Here is a 21,613-nt window from a genome sequence, read left to right as displayed (position 1 = left end):
ACAAGAAATTCAACCAACCATGCATCTGAAATCATTATCCAGATCACTTATATTGGGAAGTGTTCTGTAAGTAAATTGAATAGCTGCCTTCACTCTGGGATCTATTTTCCCCATTTCTTTTGACTAATATTCCAGAATTGTGCTCCAAGTAGAGAATGTTTTTGTTGCAGTGACCAGAATTTTTCAAACCTAATTTGACTTTGCAACAAGTTTCAGAAATTCAATCTTGTTGCAATTCATGGTGCTATCTAGTACTACTACTCAAAGTACATTCAAATCCCTTCATAATTGGTCAGGAACCCCAACATACTACTTGATCCTGACAGTATTATAGATCTCAAGATCTTCATACAGGATACAAGCAAGTATAAAGTTTCATTTCCTGAGCTTCTGTGTGAGTTTCTTCTCTTGAAACTTTCCTTTCTACAACCCAAATAGTTATTTCTACTCAGCTCCACTCTGAAGAGTGTCAGATAAATCAAATATTTCAAACAATCAGTCTTTTTGACTTACAAATTTTCCCAAATGAATCTTATAAAGATCTTGATGATTATCATTTCATTTTTGATGTTAATTTTCCTTCCTTGGAACCCATCCCATTGCATTAGAATCAAATCTATTGAAAAAGACAAAGGTTCACTTGACAAAGGTATTTCATTCTTTTCTGATTGTCATGAGAACCTGCATTTGGATTCATAATTTTTTTGGTTATCTTACTATTTAATGTTTTTGTAACAGTTAGTCATAAAACCATCAATGTCCAAAACTTCTCTGAAAATAAGAACTTGGGTGAAACCTCAAGAAAAAGGCTTATAGAAGACACTGAAAACCATTACTCAAAAACATACAACCCAATAAAAAAGCAAAGAAGCTTTGTACCTGATCAGGATGGTAAGTTGATATTACACCATAAATCTTGAAAAGAAATTTCCTAATTTCTCTTACAAAATCAGATAATTCCAAAAACATTAATCAGATTAAACAAACTAAATCAAATCAAATAGGAGAGGAAGAAATGCAAATTAAAGATCTTATAAAAGGATTTCAAAGTTGTACCACACCTTTCCAAAAAATCCAACATTGGATGTCTATAAGAGAAGCATCAAATTCAATGCCCACTTCAGTACTACAAGTGACATGTTCTGGATTATTAAATTACAAAAGATCATTGATTCTTGATTTTGTAATAGGAGAGATTGATGATTTATGTGAAGAGTTAGAGTTACTTACAATGAGCTACAGATATGCAATGAAGGATAGGATCCACTCTGGAATTCAATATGAGTAAGCTGTTTATTTTAGTCAAATTATGAAGATGGGAAGGTCTCCATTATGTTAACTGATTTGTTGTGAGAATTTCAGAAGTGTAAAAAAGTATAAAAATATTTTCAACAAGGAGGAACAAAAGAAACTTGGTAAATTTGGGATTATACTGGAGAAGAATTGGTCTAAATTTGAAGAAAATCAGCTCTTTCAATTCTGGGCTCACTGTTAGTGTATTTTGTTTGAGCTTACAAGTTAATTGAGGCTTTAAGAAATACTGAGATGTTGGTGAATCTTTAGACATGGATATTCATTTTGAAGTTTCAGGTCCAATCAAAGCCTTTTTAGAAACACAAGTAATCATGACAAATCTGATAAAGACATCAGTCAAAGTCTCAAAGGTATTACAGACAGTAGATGAAGTGTTTCCAATCTTCCTGGATTGGTGTAATGTGTCTATACTGACTCACAGAGAAAGTCTTGTGAATGATATCAAACTTATGAACGGAAGGTAAGCTTAGACATCAGATTTGTTGAAGTTAGATAAGAGCCTATACAAATTGACTTTGTTGAATTATATTCCAGTGAGTTCTCCAATCTATTTTCCTTACAAAGTAGCCTATATTGTGGCTTCCAAATATATGGCAGATGGAATTTGGAAGAGAAAAAGAAAATCTTTGAATTCTGGCTAAGTTGTAAGTGAACCTTTTTAAACTGATCAAAAGAAACCTACTTATTTCAATTTGTTTTATCTTCTTTATGGCTCAAACTACAAGACACAACACTTTATCTACAATTATATAATTCAAGGCAGTCCAGAACTTGGTTCTGTAATATGGAGAATTTGATAGTAAGAGATTTAGATAATTTGAAATTGGTCCTTGATGATTTTGAAAAAGAAAAAGAAATATCAAAAAAGATGATGAACAAATTACTTAAACTCTTTCAAGAGAAAAAAAGACAATTGATTTGAAGGTGTTTATTCAAACCTTCCTTCTTTGAATTCCAAATAATCGATAACCAAGAAGAAGAAGAAATTCATCATGTTTTTTATTCTTGAATTGAATTCAACACCTTGAACAAAACTTAGTTGTATGTTTCTAAATGGACATTGATCTCAACTTGTGATTATGTTATATAATATTTACCCTTCAATATACTCAAGGTCAGTACATGTGTTTGCTGTCTGTATGTATGTATAGGTAATTGTCAATAAAAAAGACAGCAGGAAAAGATCCATGCATGTAATTCTGATGAAGTCCACATCATCATTTTGACTACATAGTTGAAGATGTATTCATACATTGTGAAACACAGTTAGTATCTATCAGAGTCAAGTTAATACAATCTTTTGGGATCTGGAATGAGTAAATCTCTAGTACTGGTTGTACAAGTTTACTAATAAGTTTATCAAAATCAAAATCCCTGGTTTGAAATTCACAAGCATGATTTCCCTTGAACTGTGATCCTTCAAGAACATCACTCAACTTGATGAACCAGGACACTGGCAGCAGCTAGCCCTCTGGGAAATCACATATGAAATTAGAATGAATTGAGGCCAAGATTTGCTTAAAAGTACTTGAACAGATGTAACAAGAATAAAATCCAAAGTTTGGCTAAAGAATACAAGCCAGGATATTTGTGAGAAAAAAACAAAAGGTTCTGATCAGAATTTAAAAAGATTGAACATACATATGAAATATGGTCCTGGATGAGCAATAGTGGGGAATTATATCTTGGAAAAACAAATCCATGTCCTTCCCCAGAAAAACTTTCTCTAGATCCGCTTCTACATGTCATCAAACCACAGACTACTTAAATCAATAGCCCCTCTCAAACCTGACCTGGATTCAAGAAGATCCAGGTGACCCAGTTCCTATTTGGCAGTAACTTTGTGTATCAAGTTGACATTTGTTGACAGCTCCCAGCCAAAACGTCAACTGGGTCAACTGGGTTTTCTGAGACCATCAGGTTTGAGAGGGGCTAATACCTTCAAACCCCCAACCCAAGTTTTCTTTTGCCATATGTAATTGACCAGCAATGTTATGTGCACCAAGCTTACCAAAAGATCTAATTTTGTTTTTCTTTCTCAAGTGTCTTGAGAATTGAAGCAAGAAGCTTTTCGAAAACACATATATCTCAAGAATAAAATCCACTTGAATCTCTGCACTGCAAACATCATATATTTTTACCAAGTGGGAATAGGAAAATGATTAAGATTATAGTTTGGAACAAAAAGATCTATCATTACACACCTAAGCCAGATACAGTGAACTCTCCATAAAGGCATACTTTTTATGGGTATAATCCCTCTAAATGCATAGGTTTTTACAGGTTTTTTTCCCGCCAAAATGGGATTTGCCAGCCAAAACAAGATTTGTAAAGGCATATTCCTCTGAATACATAAGAAAACTGCCTGCCAAACTGTATGCCATTAGAGAGAGTTGACTGTAAGTTCAACACTCACACTCCATATGTGCAATAGGCTGAGGAGATAGATGGCTATCATGTACAAGTGCATCCGGAAAATATACAACACATTGACTATGCCGGGCCCAATATAATGTATCATATCTTTTCCAAAAGCACTTGTACATAGAGGTCTGCTCAGTTGTCTGCTCATCTAAAGTAAATCAAATGTGATCCATCATGTAACTTTTTTTTCACTTTGACAAAATTGTCCAAAAATTGATGACATATCCCTCCAATATAGCTACTCTCTTAACACCATTTGTCAGTAACAGAAAGGGTGTTACATGGAGTTTAGTTGATGAAATTCCACCCAAACTTTGAGTCAGTGTATGTAATCAATTTCGGTTATACTTTTGTCCAGCCAAAAGAAGCTACAGCATGTATCACAGGTGATTTACCCAATTAAATGAGCAGATAAGTGAGCAGATCTGTATGTACACAATAGACACACATGCACTCAGCCTGCTGCACATATGTAGCCTGAGTTTTATACGGCTCAGGTGTGCAGTGATAGATCCTTTAATTACAAACTACATACACTATTGATCATTAGATATCTGTTGAGAATAAAAACCTGGTTTTGTGAGTTGTAGGGTTTTTTTCTAGGAATCAAGACTACAGACTTTGGAGTTTTACATATTGGGGTTCCATCAGGGCTAGCTGTGGTTAAATGTGTTTACAAAATAATAATTGAATGTGTAGGCTTAGCACAATGTAAGGTCATAAACAGTTACCATTCTGGGGACATCCAATCATCAACACCAACATAACTCTTGAACCAATCAAGTATCAAAAACTAAACCACTTTTAAGATTCATAAAGTGGTTTTACTTGCCTTGATACTTCCAAAGCACCATAAAAATCAGTCATGCACTAATTACCCTACAAGCAACAACCAAAAAAAACTCATGAAATGTATGATAGAGTGTAAGACTGTCTATTTACCATTATGAGACCATTCACTCATTAACATGAGCACTGACAGCCCTATTATCTCTATATAAATCAAATCAATTTGTTGCTTACTGTTTTTTGTTTGCAAAGAGAAATATGAAATTAAACCATCCAAAACAAGAAAATCATAAAAGAATGTAAATTTGAAAAAAGAGAACCCAAAATGAACATTGAAACAAAACAAGATGATACCATGTACTTATATACAACAAAAAAAGACAGAAAACAGAATTATAAAATCAAGAATAGGTAGAAGATTGAGAACAAAAAATAACAAAAGATTGACTTACAGAATTGCATTTATCTAAAGTAATAGAAAAAATATAAGAAAAGTAAAAATAAAAAGTAAAATGGTTTATAATATATTGTTAAGTAAAGAATTTTTTTTCAACTAGATTTGCGGGTTTTGCTAAGAAGATTTTTTTAGTATGTTTTGTTCTAAAAATTTTAAAAAAGAAAAAAAAAACGAGATGAGAGGAAACAAAAAAGGATAAGTTTATAGGACATGAAGAAATGAAATGAAGTTTGATTTGTTAACCAAAATTAAAAAAAAGGAAGGACGAGTAAGATATATTTCTATCATGATGCTAATTGAAAGGAATGACAGTCAAAATGAATGAAGAAAGCAAAATGAACCAAACGAAAAGAGACTAGAAACGAAACCGACAAAGTTCTAGAAGATGAACAGAAAAGCAAAGAATCTGTTATCATAATCCAAAAAAAACCAAACTGATTTAAAAAAAAGAAAAGCTTACCAGCAATGATAATAGATTCCTATACCTGTCAAACGAATTAAATGAGGTGCAGACCAACCGATTAAATTATTGGGTAAAGTTAAATCAGAAGGAAAGAGAAAGTTAATAAAGAAACCTAAATTGGATCTGTCAATAAACGAAGATCCCAAGATCTAAAGCAAAAAAAACAAGGTCAGCAGAAATCCATCAGTTTGAAGTTGAATGAGTTCAGTAATTAGGGTTAAGACTTACAAGTGAAGAAAACACTGAAGAAAACACTCCAGCAAGGATTCCAGAACCGAAAAGGAACACTCTAGAAGGATGATTCCAAGACGAATTCAATGACACCGGATTGAACATCCAAGATTTAAGTAAAGAGATTGAATTAAAAAGAATTGAATGGTTTTGGTTTAGGTTTAAAGAATGATGATTTAAGATTGTAGGTTTTCGGGATTGGTTTGTAAGATTTGATGATTTTACAACTGATGATTTTCCTAAAGCTTTTCGATTTCTTGAAACTTTTCTTCCTACATCTAAACTAGCTCTCCAAACCACTTGCATGGAATCTTCAAAATCTTCTTCTTCTTCTTCTTGATGATGATGAGTAAGTTGATCATGATGATCTGAATCTGAACTTAACCAATCCCAATGATCATCATCTGGATTTTCGAAAGAAGGATTCAGCTTTGAACTGATAGCTGATAACTCATTTAATCTATCTTGTTTCTTTTTAAGTTTGAATTCTTTTAAAATCTCTTCTTGATGTCTTTGTAATTGACGTTTTTCTAAATTTGAGATTTGTCGTTTTAATGCTGAATTTACTGATGAATTAGTTTTGTTAGATTGATTAAAAGATGATAAAAGTAATGGTCTAGGTTGATAACCTGATTTAGGTTGAGTTGAATTGATTGAAGTGTTTAGAGTAGATGGAAATGAATTGGATGAAATATCATCGATTGATGAACCATTTTCAGTAAAAGTACTTAATCTGTTTAAGTTATGATTAGAATAAAATGAATCTTTAGAAGTTGATTTGTCGTCTGTTGATGAGATTGGGATTGATGATTGATGATTGAAAGATTTAGTTTTACGTAAGGGTGATGATGATGATGATGATGAATGGATTAAACCATTTTGCCATTTTGAGATTAAAACTTTACGATCTTGTTCTTTTTTGATTTCTCTGATTGAATTAGGACTTGGATTGGAATTCGATCGATGATGTTGATTGTTCTTTGATGGTGATGGTGATGGTGATGGTAAGAGATGAGTCATGTTATGGATTGTAGACTGTTGACGGTTTTCAAGTTTTGAGAGAAAGAGATAGTCAAGTTAAGAATGATGAGTTTATAGAAATAGTAGATCGATCAACTATGAATTGCTAGTAGAATTTAATCTTCACTTCTTTCCTCAAACTCATCCTCATCCTCATCCTCATCATTCATTCACATATTTAATTCTAATTTGAAAACTTGTCTTTAAAAGAGTACAATCCAATCCAATCCAATCCAATCAAAGCTTGAAACAAATCTCAACTTGAATTAAACTTTTCAAACTAATCCATCACTGCATTCCATCATCAAACATTCACTCAGATCAAGTTTTCTTTGACTTTGACTTGGATTCCATCTACGCATTCGAATCCTTTACAACTAAACTGATCCTCACACTTGAATCAGATCACTTTCAACACCCACCAAGTGGATCGTTCTGAATATCTCATCTGGATTAGCCGGGAATTAGCCCAGCGATAGGATCTGCAAAGAGAATTTAGCCGTATTGGATGAACAAGCGTGAGCACAAAGGTACCCGAACAACGGATGATCCGTGCCCTCACCATTTCACTGCGTGCTGTAAGCTTAGCCCGAGATCCGCCGAGGCGCGCAGCTCGGTTCGGAGTCTGTGGCGTCTTACCGACGGAAGTGGGTGCGGGTACTGGTAACTGGAGGCTTTATGAGGGCTTTTGTAACGTCAAAAAGGTTCATTTGTGAAATAAAGAGGACTGACCGCAAGGGTGAAGATGCGTCCTCCAATGATGTTCCAACTCCTTAAATTGTCTTTCCCATGTACATATACACAAGTCAATTCACAGCCTTATTTCTTATGTTGTGAAACTCTAAGCACTGACTCGGAATTGCGTCCTTGAGCAAGAAAACCTACTTTGAGGGGATTTTGATCTTGAGAAATATCAAAACTGTTCTTAACCCAACTAATTGAATAATTCTAGAATTCTCTCAAAGCTTTTCATACTCACATACCCTTACATACCCTGTCCATAAACATCTTCTTGTTCACTTGGAATTAACATCAAAGCACTTATCCAAAGGATATATGTATAGGTCATATTGGCCTCTACAAATCATGATTTGCTTGTGTTTACGCTTCATCGGTGATCAGGTGAAGGTGTTTGGACTTGTGAGGGCTCCGACATGACATGATTCTTTGAGGAAATTCTTCTTTGGCACAGAACATACAATCTCGGCGTGCCTCCGCATTGAGATATTCTGGTTTGAAATGGTTTTGTATAAATAGATCCTTACAAACCTCACAGGATATGTAACAACGTCATAATTTGTCATTGACAATCCAAGTATGTAAATTCATTTTATCAGCTCAGAAAATCAGGTCCAAATTCCCCGCCAGATTGTTCAAGTTTTGTGATGATATTTATATGTGAGCCTCCACACAGCCTGAGCCTTGAGCAATGTGGCGGATACCTTCAAGAATCGAAAGTTTCGAAAATCTTACTTACACATGCTCAGAGTTACTTAGCACCTCTCAGGTTCTGACTCAAGCACAGCCAGGATTCAAATTGCAATACATAGTTTTGCATACATCCACACCATTTTCCTTTAACATCGCCAATATGATTGACACATTTTAAATGTGACTACATACTACATAGCGTAGTGGAGATCTTGACAGCTTGAGCATGGTGTTCTCCCGCCCTAACAAGTACATAGCTCACACCATGACCGAACTTTCAAGTTTCAAGATGCGACAACTGAAGAGCAAAACAACTGCTAGAACAAAGCTGTCTCAGAGCATCTCCAACGGCACCTTGTAAACGTAACGATACGTAAGCTGTATGTTACGTTTACAGGGTCAGGTCAAAAAACGACCATCCAACGGTGGCCAGCTTTCTCACATCTGGCCATGTGTGTGAATTTTGTTTTGAGGAATACCGGGTATCACATGTCAGCACCTTCATATATGAAGGGCTCTCGCAAAAGATGCAGGAAGCAGTATTGGCGACGTTTAGGACATAATCATACCACATGCGTCCAAAGATAGATATGATAATCGAAAGAAATTACATATCAAGTATATAGTCAATGAGATATCAGTCAACTTTTAAAAGGAATATTGTGCGCTTTTGGCGTTTTTGGCAGGAGCACGACCTTGGAAGTCCCTGCATCATGTGCGCGGTGGAGGGAAACCATTTTAAAGAAAAAATACAGCTTACTGTATGTTTTCAGACGAGCCTGTACGCCTTTTGGCGATTCAGGACCGTTGGAGATGCTCTCAAAGTGAGAAATTAGAATGCTTGCTTGTTGTGTTGAGTTATCTCACAAGCACATTCGGTCCAAACATTGTTTGTGGCAGGCTTCGAGAATCGAAAGACCTTCTCAAGCCTTTCTCAGCCTTCTCAAAAGGTTGAAGTCTTCAGACGCTTTCTTACGGATTGCATGACATGACTGAAATAGAGCTTGAGAAAAATCAAATTGGAAATTGAATCAAAACTTGAACTTGACTTCTTTTCTAGACGTAAAATTATTGACTGCAGCCTACGTAAAAAAGTCCAAAGGAGCTTTTTCCACGCGTATGATTCCATTCTTGTTTTAGTACGATCATATCACTAGTAAATCATATAAAGCTCCAAATCTTCCGCTCAGTCAGCCGAACAAAAATCTCAACGTCAATCCTCTCCATAAATTAACGATAAAGATAAATCAAAGATAAATCAACGATAAATCACGATAAACCAACGATAAATTAACGATTCAGCGTAAATATCCCTTGATCCACGACCCTACGCGCGCGCGCCAACCACCAAGCTCACTTATCATGACAGCTCAATATCCATTATATGATCAGGTTTGAGTTTTTCATGTTTTGGTGTTTCGATTCATCTTTTGAAACATCATTTGTACCTTTCTTCCATCATGATTTTTTGTAGCGTCATCCGTCCCACGAAGAATATCGCAAGAAAGTCGTCAGAAAGATTGATCTGAACACTCTTCCTGGTGTCACTTTACTCTATTTAGCCTGTTACAGTCAGCACATTTCACTGACTGTATTCTGATTCCTTGTGAAAAAAATCCTTCGTCTTGGCTGAGCCTTGATGTTTGTTTGACTTATCCTTGTTGTGACGCGTAGTTGATCGATCCAACATCGGGAATGCTAAAGTGAGTTTGTCTTGTCTTCAATCCATTAACGTCATCATGGTGAACTTCATGAACAGAACATCGCCAAGAATGGTAATAAATATATACTAAACTATGGCTCTCATCTTCAAACTAGGTTGCTGGTTTAGTCAAGGACCTCGGTCTCACAGGTTCACAATTCAGCATTGCTTTGAGCGTTTTGTGAGGATTTTTCTCTCTCTTTGATCGTGTGATTTCCGGAATGAAATTTATCGCTAAGACAATCCAATGTGGCAGCTTTATAACCTATCTGTTGGTCGAGGTACCTTCTAACCACATACTGAGATTGGTCGGAGCAAAGGTGAGTCAAACCTTTCTTATGGGTTATATGTGGGATATACAAAGTATTGAGAAAGACTTCCGTGATAGATCTGGCTACCCTTATTGGTGTTCTGTTGGGGTTTGTGGCTCACTGATACATCAAGGCCACACTGCTATCTTTAAGATTGACCTTAACTTGTGTTGCTATAATGTATCATATGTTGGTTTTTGTTTGTAGGCGCTTTAACCGTTTTGGCGGCGTTTATGACCAATTTTGCAACGTTGATTGTCGTGCGTTTGTTTTTGGGTACGTCAAGGGTTTTTTTCTCATGTCCAATCAAGTCTTTCCGCGTTTCTGAAGGGAAGCTGTTCGTGATTGGCCATTTAGGGCTCTTTGAGGGTGGTTTACTGCCTGGTATAGTTAGCATTTCGACATACTCTACTCAAACCAAAGCAAGACAATTAGGATTTTGATCATCATCTTTTGTAATTTCTGTATGATTCAGGTTTTGCTTCTCTCAACACTCTACAAGCCAGAAGAGTTACAGTTGAGAGTCGGGATCGCTTTTGCCGGAGCATCTGCAAGTGGTGCTTTAGGTGGGTTGATAGCGTATGGGATCCAGAAAAACATGGAAGGGGTGGGAGGTAAACCAGCTTGGGCGTGAGTGATTCAGACTACATCTCTTGAAACTATCTTTTTGACTTGTATGAACTCATTGAGGAAACCATAGATGGATATTCATTCTTGGTGAGCTTCCTGGTCAAATCGTCAACATACCTTATCACGCAGCACGACTAAGATGTGATCCGGTGAATTTGATATGACAGAGGGTTCTGCAACAATCTTGATCGCGTTCTTTGGCTGGTGGTACATCTGTTCGAGTGTTCAGTCGGCTAGCTATCTAAATGATGAAGAGAAGGATTTTGCAGGTTTGATCGATTTTTCAAAAATCTTTCTCTTGCTCACCAATGACACTCTAGCTTTCTTTCCCGCGAGACGAACTCTAAATTTCTTCGGTGATTTTTCTTCTATGTACCCTTAGTCAATCGTCTCAGAGTCCCAAGATATACAGGTGTCATAAGCCCTTCTGAAGGAGTCAAGGGAAAGGAAAAAGAAGTTTTCGAGGATATTCCCTCTCAAGAGGCTACCCACGCTTCTTCAGATCTAGAGCATGACTCTCAACTTGAAAAGTTTGAATGGCCGGAAGTCTTTCGTGCAGTTCTAGATCCACAAGTTTGGTTGATGGGACTGGCTGGAGCTGCAGTCGCACTTCCCTTGACGTCATTGGGCTTTTATCTGTACGTCTCTTTACTGCCTGAATGTTCTCGCAGGGGTGCTATTGCTTGGCTTTATACTCCAGCATTACCCTAGCATTTTCAACTTACGCTTTCGTTTGACTATGAACTGAATCTCTTTGGATCGCGAATTTTCCGATAGACCGTCCTGTAGGTCCAAATTCTCGATACTATAGATCCTTCATGAATGAGACTGAATTTTGATGCTGTTTGAAATCGTATAGTGATCGCTACACTGGGGCATACCGGCGCTCACGCGCAACTCTATTCCGCATATCCATACATGTCTGGCTGTATATTGGTCATAGTATCTGCCTTTCTCGCAGATAAGTGGCATTTACGAGGACCAATTGTGCTTGCCGTTACACCTCTATCGATTGCAGGATGTAAGTCGTGTTTTTATAACTTCATTCGAAAAGTTGCCTCTGGGAGTCATCATGACTGATTTCACATGAGTCTATGTTCCAGATGTGATGTTGATTTTGGCCAAAAATCCGCATACACTTTATGCAGCGTTTTTTCTCGTCTTGGCCGGAGCCTTTCCCGCTGTACCTTGTCTTCTATCTATCGTCCCAAACAATACATCAGGTATTACTAAGCGAGCAACATCAGTTGCAATGCAGGTGATGGTCAGTCACATCTACTCTTCATAAGCCTAAGCCTGCCTATCTAGATAACTTGAAGCTGATATTCATCAACGCAAAATAGCTAGCAGCTGTGGCTGGATTAATCTCACCATTCATATATCCTGAAGGTACCCCTATCGTGAGAGGCCATAAGATAGCGTTGGCTTTGCTTTGCGTTGCTTGGGTCTTGACAGCCGCCAATGTACTATATTGCAAGATTGAAAACTCGGCCCGAATGGCTGGCAAACGTGACTATGTGGTAACAAAGTATCTAGAGAAATTCGAATCAGGAAAAACTAAAGCGCCCATTGGTGATCGTGATCCGGCTTTTCGGTTTACACTTTGAATGCGATTCTTTTACCCAAACCTTTGTAAACAAAATCATGTAATGGGAAGATGGGAGGAGTGGATTTGAATATATCAACGCTAAACTAACAGGATTGTCAACATATAGGCTTACTTACGTACCTTAATATGGTGTTGATGGGTAACAGTTCACAACTAGCCAACAAAGATTTGCTTGTTCATATTAAACACATGTGTTATCTTCCACTTCCATGCTGCTCTTTTCTACTTGATTCTCTTTTGTCTCATCTTTTATGTATATATACTCCCTAATCTTGTTTATCAACCTGAGGAATGATAATGAACCCTCCTCCACATCAGAAAATCCGCTGCTTCATGGATTCTGAGAGCCTCATTGTACCGTCAGGCGTGAGTTTGAGAGACAGAGAATGTGTGCAGAATGGAGTACAAGGCGACAAAACAAAGACAAAGGGGTTTTCTTAGCCTCTGCCAACAACATCAAGGATGATGTGGAGCATTCATGGAGCTTGAAGTTGTAAGCTTCCAAGAAATGTTTGAGTTAGAAAATTGTAAGTGATATTCAATGCATATTTGATCTGGAGGGCAAAATGATTGAAAGGTTTTATGGTCAGCATAGTCAATCAAATATGTCAAAGGGTCAAGAAGTATCTTGTTCTGTTGTACAAGTGGTTCCCAAATGAGCTGTGGTGTGACACAGAGCCTTTGCTGCGCCCAAGATCCTGGGTGCCAGAAGGTGTCAGGTTAATGGCAAAATTTACTGCTTTTTAAAGGAAGCTTTTCTAACAGACCCCAGCCAAGTTTTAATTGCCCCCAAGTCTTCCGGCGCGGGGCGGCTGTTGGATCTGATGGTTCCTGAAGATGCAGCACATCACGGTCACCTGTCAACCTCTCCGGAGCCCTCGTAAGGTGAAGAGGGACTTAGTAAGGTGATTGAAATTCTCAAAGTCTTTCTTGTACACCAACGGTCAACTGTTCCATTGGAGTTTTTATCCATGTCTCAAGAGTACACCAAGTGTGAAATCCCCAAACAATTGCAATTGCCTAGGTACATCATTGTGCATACTCCAGCCTCCCAGCTTGGAATCCTTTCTTGCTTTGGAAGGGCGCGGACACGGCCACACAGAGAGGCCTTTGTCAAGCTTCACAATTACGGTACTCAAACTTGTGTATAGTTGTGTATAGTTTGTCATGTATAGTTTGTGTATAGTTTTTTTTTGGCGGGGAAAAAAGACAAATTATACTTTTGGACTCAAATCCCCCGCCAAAAAAAAACTATACACGACTATACACAAAAACCTATACACAACTATACACAAGTTTGAGTACCGTAAATGAACGCGCTTGTTCAGGGGCTTTGTCAAGCAATGTTGCATCCACATACAGTTATCCATGAACTTTCTGATCACAAGCTAGTAATGCTGCTAACACGGAGATTTGTAGCTATTTTCAGGGAATACATAGAAGGCAGAGAGACATTCATACTCAAAGGCCCTCAAAGGCTTCAAAGTTACTGAACAGTCAACCAAGTCTCAATCTTAACCCCACTATAGGTTTTTTTCTTGTTTTAGCTTTGCTCCTCCATCTATGTACAAGACACGACCCCATTCTGCAAAAACAACCATCAAAACAACTAATCTCAATGACTCTTGCTTGGGGCATAATTCTGATCTGCAGCAGAATGGCTTTTCCTTTGAAGGTCAGAGCTATCTGGCCTGCACCAATGGCCATGAACCAAGGATCAGGTCTTTTGGTACTAAACTCTAACTTCACATTTGTTTACGTCAAAGAATTGCCTTCCAGTACTTGGAAACCATCTCAGGATCCAGAGAAAGCCATTGAGGAAACTTGCCAGGGAATCCTGAATGACAATCATTGTGTCTTGGTACCTGACAGAGGGGAGTCCCTTCAAGCTGTGGTTACTTCATCCAAAAATCTGGACAAGCTTGAGCTTAAGCTTGCATCAGAACCCCTAGGCATGAAGAGAAATGATTAAGAAACTATACAAGCACTGGGCTTGGGGGACAAATCATACACACTTGAAATCACTATCAAGCCAGTTGGCCTAGCTACCTTGACGGCAAACTCTTCTTCAGGTTTTCTCAGAGGCGTTCAATCCGTCACTCAGGTCGTTTATACACTTCCTCCAATACTCAACAACTCTGTTTCCTCAAGCTATCCGCAAAATGTTATCGATAGTCCTGACTCACACAATTGAACCTGATATCTTTGGGCATTGTGGTGATTAATCTGTTAGACCAATAAAAAAAGGGGGCTACTAAAAAGCGCCCGCAAATGAAACCTGAGACCGCCCGCTTTTAGAATCCGGTGGTTACTAAGATTGTTGGACTGAACTGTGGTTCAGTTCCGAGGTACTGATCTGTGTGATCGTTGGAATCCAATCAAACAGAAACCGGGTGGTCTTGAAATTTATCAACAAGCCCTCAAAACCCCATGTTCCAATGTGATTGGTCTCTGAAGACCTTAGTCGCTGATTCAAGAGCTGTTGAAACTCTCAAAGATAGTTGGTCAACCTATATATAAGTCTGTTATTTTGATTGATTATTACTTATTTCTTCAATTTCCTCTCTTGATGCGGGTACAACCAAGCTCTTTTCAACTCATCTCCTTTTCATTGCATAAATGTTTTGCTTGTTGAAGCAAAGCAAGTCAGGAATACAAAAGGTGCGTTTTGCATTGGTATGAAAAGTTTTTGACCCCCTCCTATTTTGACTTACAAGTCAGAGGAATGTTGAGTCTATTCTCAACCTTTAAAACTTTGACCAGACCAAGTGAGGGATCAAACCCCGTTGAACCGTTCAAATGGTCACAACAGCTCAGAGCCTTGAATCCTGTTAGGTTTCTAGCCTCATTGCTTGTACAAGACAGAGGATAATTCAGCCTGAGGGGGACACTGGAAGGGGCAGGTCGCATCTATCAATTTGACTGTCTTTTGAGCAGAGCTTAACGATCGAGTTGAAGTTAACGATCAATATGGTGGATGAGATGTGTGTAACGGGAGGTTTTGAGGGCTTCTCGATAAATTTCAAGACCGCCCGGTTTCTGTTTGATTGGATTCCAACGATCACACAGATCAGTACCTTGGAACTGAACCACAGTTCAGTCCAACAATCTTAGTAACCACCGGATTCTAAAAGCGGGCGGTCTCAGGTTTTGTTTGCGGGCGCTTTTTAGTAGCCCCCTAAAAAAAAACCAAAAAAATGGATTTTGAATTACATCAATTATATTACAAACAGTTATATCTTTACATCATTTTATCATTTAAACACAATTATAAATATAAATATAAACTATTGAGAAATGGATTACAAAAAGAAACCAAAGAAAAACATAAGAAAAAGTCAAAAATATAGGTATACAGGCTGGGAAATGGTTTCTAGAGTATTAATATTAGGTTTATGGGTTTTGTGAGGTTAGAATATGAAGGAACAGCATTATATTATATAGTAACAATCTTAATCTTGATGGTTGGTAAGGAGGAATGGAAGTTATTAAGAAAACGGTATTTTTGAAGTTGGTAACAAAGGGTTTCCAGGTACTTGACATATGTAATGGTGGTACTAATAATATTTAAGGTTGCCAAAAGGATTTTTCCAGGATTTCTGAGGCTATAGATGATGATGTAACATTACAGGAGTAAGAGATTGTTAGCAATGGCTATGTAAAGGGGAGAAAAGGTGTGAATTTTGTCAAAAAGGGAGGTTTTTAGCATATTACATATGGCAGATGATGTCAGAATTGGATGGTGGATAGCTCATTCAACACAAAAGCATTGATTACACAATATAGAAGCTTCAAATTATCAGTAACAGGGGTTTGAAAAGGAAGTTACAAGAGGAATAAGAAATTGGAGTGAACTTTGAATTTTACACATACATGCATACATGTAACAACATTTACATACAAAAACCTTAACTTCACAGCTCAATAACTCATCCATCACTCATCAGAAGTACATGGTATGGGACCAATTATTAATCAGCATCATGAGCTATATAAGATGCACTTTAGTAAGAAAAAATTGGACATCATCTGACAAAACCTCACCTGCAAAACCTTTGACTTCAAAGATAGGTTTTCAGCCAGATTACAAGGAACAAATCACCTGTAGTCATCATAAGAAGCGCTGTGTAACATATAATTATATGATTAATCACTTTTGGCTGTGTGAATTACCTCATCTATTAGTAACAAAGTCATTACATTGTGTCATTACATGGTTTTTAGGGGTTTTTGGTCCAAATTGACTGTCTTTGAGGCTGTTGGCCATTGTAAGAGTTGTTACACATCACTATGTATACTTGCAGATAATTTTGGGCTTGTTGTTAGCATTTTCTGAATCTTATACCTTTGTTTTAGTGTTATAAATCATCATTTATTTACTACATTTGTACTAAGTTCACTTAAATCCGCCCCTTCAAAGTAAGGAGAAATCTATTTACGTGTGTTAAAGACTATCTTTTGGGAATGATACTTACAAAAGTATTGCTAGTAATTTATATTGTTTGTGGACTTTTTGAGCTTAAATACTGGAAGAATATCATTAAAAGTATTGTGAACTCTTCTTTTGTGCCTGTTATCTTTTTCTCTGTTATCACACACTGGTTAGCAAGTGCCCTTGTGCTGGTTTCTTTAAAGAAGGCAGTCTTTAGGCAACTTCTACTATTCATATATTAGTAGATTATCCCTGCTTATGTGTTGTAAAGCTCATGTTGAGCTTTAAATATTACAGCGCCCCTCTCAGTACAAGACACACCTAGCTCTCAATATTGCGGTTTGCTTTTGCACACTAGTTGTAACTTCTTCCCTATCTTGGATTTGAAACAAACAATCAATGTCATGAGCTGCGCTAAGCTCAAATATACCTTTCATTGGTTAGATAATTCTCTTTTATTGTTCAAGCTTTGAATATATCATTACAAAAATGACTTTGTGTAGGCTGATTCTTGACTTACGTCATACTCAGGCATATGGTAGATGCACAGAGTTTGCCACTGAAGGTTCCATCTCTTCCTCTGCTCAATCAAAAAGGTGCATACTCTTGCTCCAAATGTTATTCCAGGGATGATATCCAAGAGTTCATTGCCCACACCAACTCAAAAGGAGTTGATGTCATGATTGAGATCAATGGCCCTGGACACACTTCCATTGTAATTTGTTGGTGATGCACCCCCTGATTTAGTTGCTTCACCACCAACATAGATGCCTTGGATTTTTCAATCCAAGGCATCATCAGATATAAACCCTTGGACAGATCTTGTCTGAGGTGTTGATCCAAGGTATATTTTGGTGCAAAAAGATACCTTGGAACAAAACCTTGGAAAGATTCTGTCCAAGGTTTTCAATCCAATGATACCTCAGATTGAAAAATCTGAGGCATATATGTTGACTGTGCTTGGAAAAACTCCAAATGTTGGTGGGAATCCACTGCAGAACAGCCTTCTGGTCAATTATGCATAATGGATGAAAGAGCAGTTCAACTTGCAAAAGAGATTTATACAAAGATTGCACAAGAAGTATCTGGTACTTTTTTCTCCACTGGTGGAGATGAGGTGGTCAGTATTGCCAAAATCTGGCTTGATCTCCCAAAGTTTGGTGTGTTATATAAGTCAAAATGATGATTGCTATCTCAAAATCAGAACTGACACATGGCCAATCAACCCACTCATGATGCACTGCAAGCAATGGGTATGAACTTAACCCAGGTGTGGTTCAATTTTGTGAACCAGACTTGCAATGCTCTTTTTGCTATTGGAAAGACTCCTGTCATCTGGGAAGAGTTAGTACTTGATGATAACTTGACTTTGGGATTGGACACAATAGTTACAGTTTGGCCAAGTTCAGCCAATGCACAAGATGTTGGAGACAAAGGCTATCATATCATCCATGCCGCGAGTAATTTTGCTTATCTAAATTGGTATATTGTTCTGCTCAGCCTCAAACGCTCAAAAATCTATCTCCAGTTTTGGCTTACCTTTCAAATATTTGAACTGGTTGAAGTGGTCTTTGAGAGTGGCTCAGAAACTATACCAAAGGAAAACCTTGGTGCAACCCATTACTATTCTTAAATCCGGATTCACCCCCCCAAATCCACTGTATCCTGTTATGCAGACAGAATTTGAGTGTTTTGCCAGGATGAATGAGTGGATTTACTCCACTTCCCACTTTAGTTGCACCTATGTGCAGCCGTGGGTAGTCTGGATCACTGCTGCCTTGATTTCACCGCCCAGAAACTCTCTATTTATACTAAAATTTGCTCCAGAAGGTGTGCTTTTCATAACCATGGAGATTCTGCATTGAGTATGAGGCAACCTATAACAATCTTTGCAACAAAGGAGTCATTTCCCAACGAATTTTCAAAGTTGAGCTTCTGAAATGGTGCATATCAGCTGTGCAATTCAAGTGTTTTTCAACTTTTTCCTCTGTTCTCTGATACACATTGTGAAAAAGTATGAAGTCTTTTGTTTGATCTTGCTCTTTGTAAGTTGTATTTCAATGCTTTTTGATAGCCCAAATTTAGCTTCTGCTATATCAGGGGGTTTCAAGTCAGGATATTTGTGTGAAACTTTTTATGAAACGGACAAGTTTTCAAAATTTTACAGTGTTTTTTTTTCTGCAAATATATGGTCAAGAGCATTTGGGACACATTTTTAGGTGTCCCAAATTTTTGAAACTTACGTGAAATTTTATGGTCTCAGACAACTTGTTGTACTGCAAAATACCATGAAAATTTTGACTTGAAACCCCCTATTGTTTTCCTTATGGAACATGTGCTTTTCATATCTTGCGGAATTGTGGAGTTGTGCACATGAGCTTTTTGAATACTACATATTACTACTTCAACTGACCTTTTTCTAACCTTCTTTCATATGCATCAACACACATTTTGTAAAATTGTCAATGTTTATGTTTGATATGTCATGGCAAAGTTGTATTTGGTCACATTTCATAGTACATTTCTGGCTTTTCTCAAATGGGTCCTCCCTGTGTCTCAACACGTACTTTTTAAGAGCACCTACACCGTGTTTGTATCCTTGTAGCACATCGAAGTGCGCACACAAATTAGTTTCCTTACACACTTGACAGACCTATTGAAGAGGTTTCACAACAGACACATCTTCCCTTTATAAACTGGGATGTTGGCAGTCAGTTGACCCCAGCTGATGACAAAGGATTCTGTGAATCCCATAACTAAATCATTGTTCACAAAGGGTTCTCAAGAACAATCTCAGTCAAAATCTGACTGAAAGACTTTCAAGTTTATTTTGAAACTCTCCGTATGTGCACGTTGACGTGCTACAAGGATATTGACATGGTGCTACTTTTATCATTGGTCTCTACTTTCAAAAGTTGTGTTTTTGAATGCTTTTTAAGTACAAACCTCAAGTTAACATTGCCTGCTGATTAAGCTTTTACTCATCACCCTTGCTCTAGCTCTAAACATACATTTTTAGCAGTCTTTGCTTTGGTCATGATCAATCCTTGCTTCTACACATTGCTTTTCATTCTTTTTCCACCAATTATAAATGTACACATTTCCATCTTTTCCAGAAAACAAGGCTGCCTTTTTCTTTGAATTACTCTGAGGTAAATGGCAATTACTTGGTTACTTTTCCCATTGTCTGGAGAAGGCAAACACAAGTTCTACTGACAATCATATGAATGCGTGAAATCAAGATACATTTTTTAGTTGATAACTGTCTTTTTAAAAGTCACCTTTATACCGTTGGCTCTTTCACAAACACCAATTTCTTTATGTTTGTGGAGTGTTTGTTAGCGTGAAGGCCAGCCTACGCTCTAGTTCGAGGTATAAACTAAACTCTCCATTTTTCAAGCATGTCTCATATTGATCTGTGTTACCAATCATTTTTTTTCTCTGATAGACCTGGCAGAAGGTGAATTTCTATTGGGAAGTCAAGATCAATAAGTACTTGTGAGATTCATGAGACAACTCTTGGATGTGGTTCAGCTTTACTCTTATGATCTATATACCAATATTACAGATAATCAACACAGACAGATCATGGGAGTTGAGTTCAATCAATGTGTCAATTCTGATGATTAGATGGAGCTACCCAGGTTTCTTATAGTCTAATCAAGCACAAAATCTTGTTGATCAAGTCAAGATCTTCTATGGAGTGAACAGACTGATCCACAAAATTTGGATACCTTGCTTTGGTGAGCTTTTTTAAAATTTGTATTGAAGGATGCCAATATGATATACTTACACTTCTCAATCTTCAGGCCTTGGGCATTTGCAGCTGCAGAAGTGTATTGGACTGGAGCTCAGATCTCAATCAATGGGAAAGTAACACCATATAATCTTATTGAAGGCTTGTCAAGAATTCACAATTTGTGGTCTGTTCTGCGTATATTGACCATTAAAGTCATCTCATTACACATTTTAATTTGCATTTGATGTTTTTTCTGTTGTTACATTCAGATATTGGATGGTGCAATGGAAGATTCAAGCCACTCTGCTCCAACTGCAATATTTTGCTTTGCGGATGGGAGAGTGTGATGGACCTCCCTCATAACTCATTTCAAGTGGTGGACTGTGTCTGCAGTGGCTCACTTGACATGTATCTTCATGGTCTAAGTCAAGTTCTTGAACAGTCACGGTACTCAAAGCAAGTATGTACCATGTACTTACTTTGGGCTACATACTTTTTTTTGGTGGGGAAAATACTTCGAAAATACTTTTTTCTTTTTTTTCCCCGCCCAAAAAAAACTATGTACAACAACTATGTACGTGTACATATGTAGCTTTGAGTACCGTAAGTATGTAAGGTATTTATTAGTCTGCTGATATTTACAGACTGTGGGCTCATCTGAATTATACAGTCGTTCTCAGAAATGTTGGAAAAATCCAACATCTTGAGCTGAGGTCGTGGTTCCAAGGAGGCAACTTTTTGATGACATGTGTCACGGAAAAAGTCATGGCAGCTGTTGAGTGGAGATCAGTGTCCCTTTCACCAACCTCAACTCGCTTTTGTCCTCTCCATGCCATCCTTCCTCTGATCCTCAGCTCGTGTTACAATCCCTTAACCATGAAATCATAGGTCTTCACCATTATTCTGAAGAGATCAGTCCGTTAGCCTGGCCATTGGCAAGATAGTAGTGTGGTCATCAAGGTATGATGGAAAGTAATTGAATCTTCATCTTGAGATACCTGTCAAAATCAAAGTTTTTGTCAGTGTTTGTATCTGTGTGTCACTGCTCAGCACACGGACCC

The 21,613-nt window shown here is 37.5% G+C and overlaps 5 protein-coding genes across 5 annotated transcripts; 4 read left to right on the top strand and 1 right to left on the bottom strand.

Annotated features, from left to right (window-relative positions):
- Window positions 1-888: 888 nt before the first annotated feature.
- On the top strand, window positions 889-2,236 carry MELLADRAFT_108449 (uncharacterized protein; the record flags this gene model as incomplete). Its single annotated transcript, XM_007412220.1, has 6 exons — window positions 889-891; window positions 977-1,284; window positions 1,363-1,490; window positions 1,564-1,774; window positions 1,849-1,958; window positions 2,040-2,236. 6 exons carry the CDS (start codon window positions 889-891, stop codon window positions 2,234-2,236), a joined length of 957 nt encoding a protein of 318 aa, XP_007412282.1.
- A 3,323-nt stretch (window positions 2,237-5,559) lies between these two features.
- Window positions 5,560-6,864, bottom strand: MELLADRAFT_88830 (uncharacterized protein; the record flags this gene model as incomplete). The annotated part of the gene is made up of 4 exons (XM_007412169.1): window positions 5,560-5,596; window positions 5,676-5,689; window positions 5,904-6,713; window positions 6,826-6,864. 4 exons carry the CDS (start codon window positions 6,862-6,864, stop codon window positions 5,560-5,562), a joined length of 900 nt encoding a protein of 299 aa, XP_007412231.1.
- Window positions 6,865-9,491: 2,627 nt separating this feature from the next.
- MELLADRAFT_88829 (uncharacterized protein) lies at window positions 9,492-12,379 on the top strand (the record flags this gene model as incomplete). Its single annotated transcript, XM_007412221.1, has 16 exons — window positions 9,492-9,521; window positions 9,604-9,700; window positions 9,804-9,832; window positions 9,948-10,012; window positions 10,136-10,151; window positions 10,220-10,250; window positions 10,350-10,418; window positions 10,500-10,531; window positions 10,618-10,772; window positions 10,843-10,859; window positions 10,940-11,041; window positions 11,155-11,410; window positions 11,550-11,557; window positions 11,632-11,793; window positions 11,864-12,036; window positions 12,116-12,379. 16 exons carry the CDS (start codon window positions 9,492-9,494, stop codon window positions 12,377-12,379), a joined length of 1,506 nt encoding a protein of 501 aa, XP_007412283.1.
- Window positions 12,380-13,999: 1,620 nt separating this feature from the next.
- On the top strand, window positions 14,000-14,353 carry MELLADRAFT_108446 (uncharacterized protein; the record flags this gene model as incomplete). Its single annotated transcript, XM_007412222.1, has 1 exon — window positions 14,000-14,353. The coding sequence occupies one exon, from the start codon at window positions 14,000-14,002 to the stop codon at window positions 14,351-14,353; it is 354 nt and encodes a 117-aa protein (XP_007412284.1).
- Window positions 14,354-17,175: 2,822 nt separating this feature from the next.
- On the top strand, window positions 17,176-20,560 carry MELLADRAFT_37407 (family 20 glycoside hydrolase; the record flags this gene model as incomplete). The annotated part of the gene is made up of 6 exons (XM_007412223.1): window positions 17,176-17,252; window positions 17,345-17,535; window positions 17,755-17,973; window positions 18,061-18,371; window positions 20,348-20,412; window positions 20,500-20,560. Coding segments are annotated over 6 exons (924 nt in total), but the record flags the coding sequence as incomplete, so codon positions are not given.
- Window positions 20,561-21,613: the final 1,053 nt, after the last annotated feature.

This window comes from Melampsora larici-populina (assembly GCF_000204055.1).
Source record: "Melampsora larici-populina 98AG31 unplaced genomic scaffold MELLAscaffold_29, whole genome shotgun sequence".
NCBI lineage: Eukaryota > Fungi > Basidiomycota > Pucciniomycetes > Pucciniales > Melampsoraceae > Melampsora > Melampsora laricis-populina.
The sequence above is the reverse complement of the archived record's forward strand: the minus strand, read 5'-3'. Positions and strand labels throughout refer to the sequence as shown.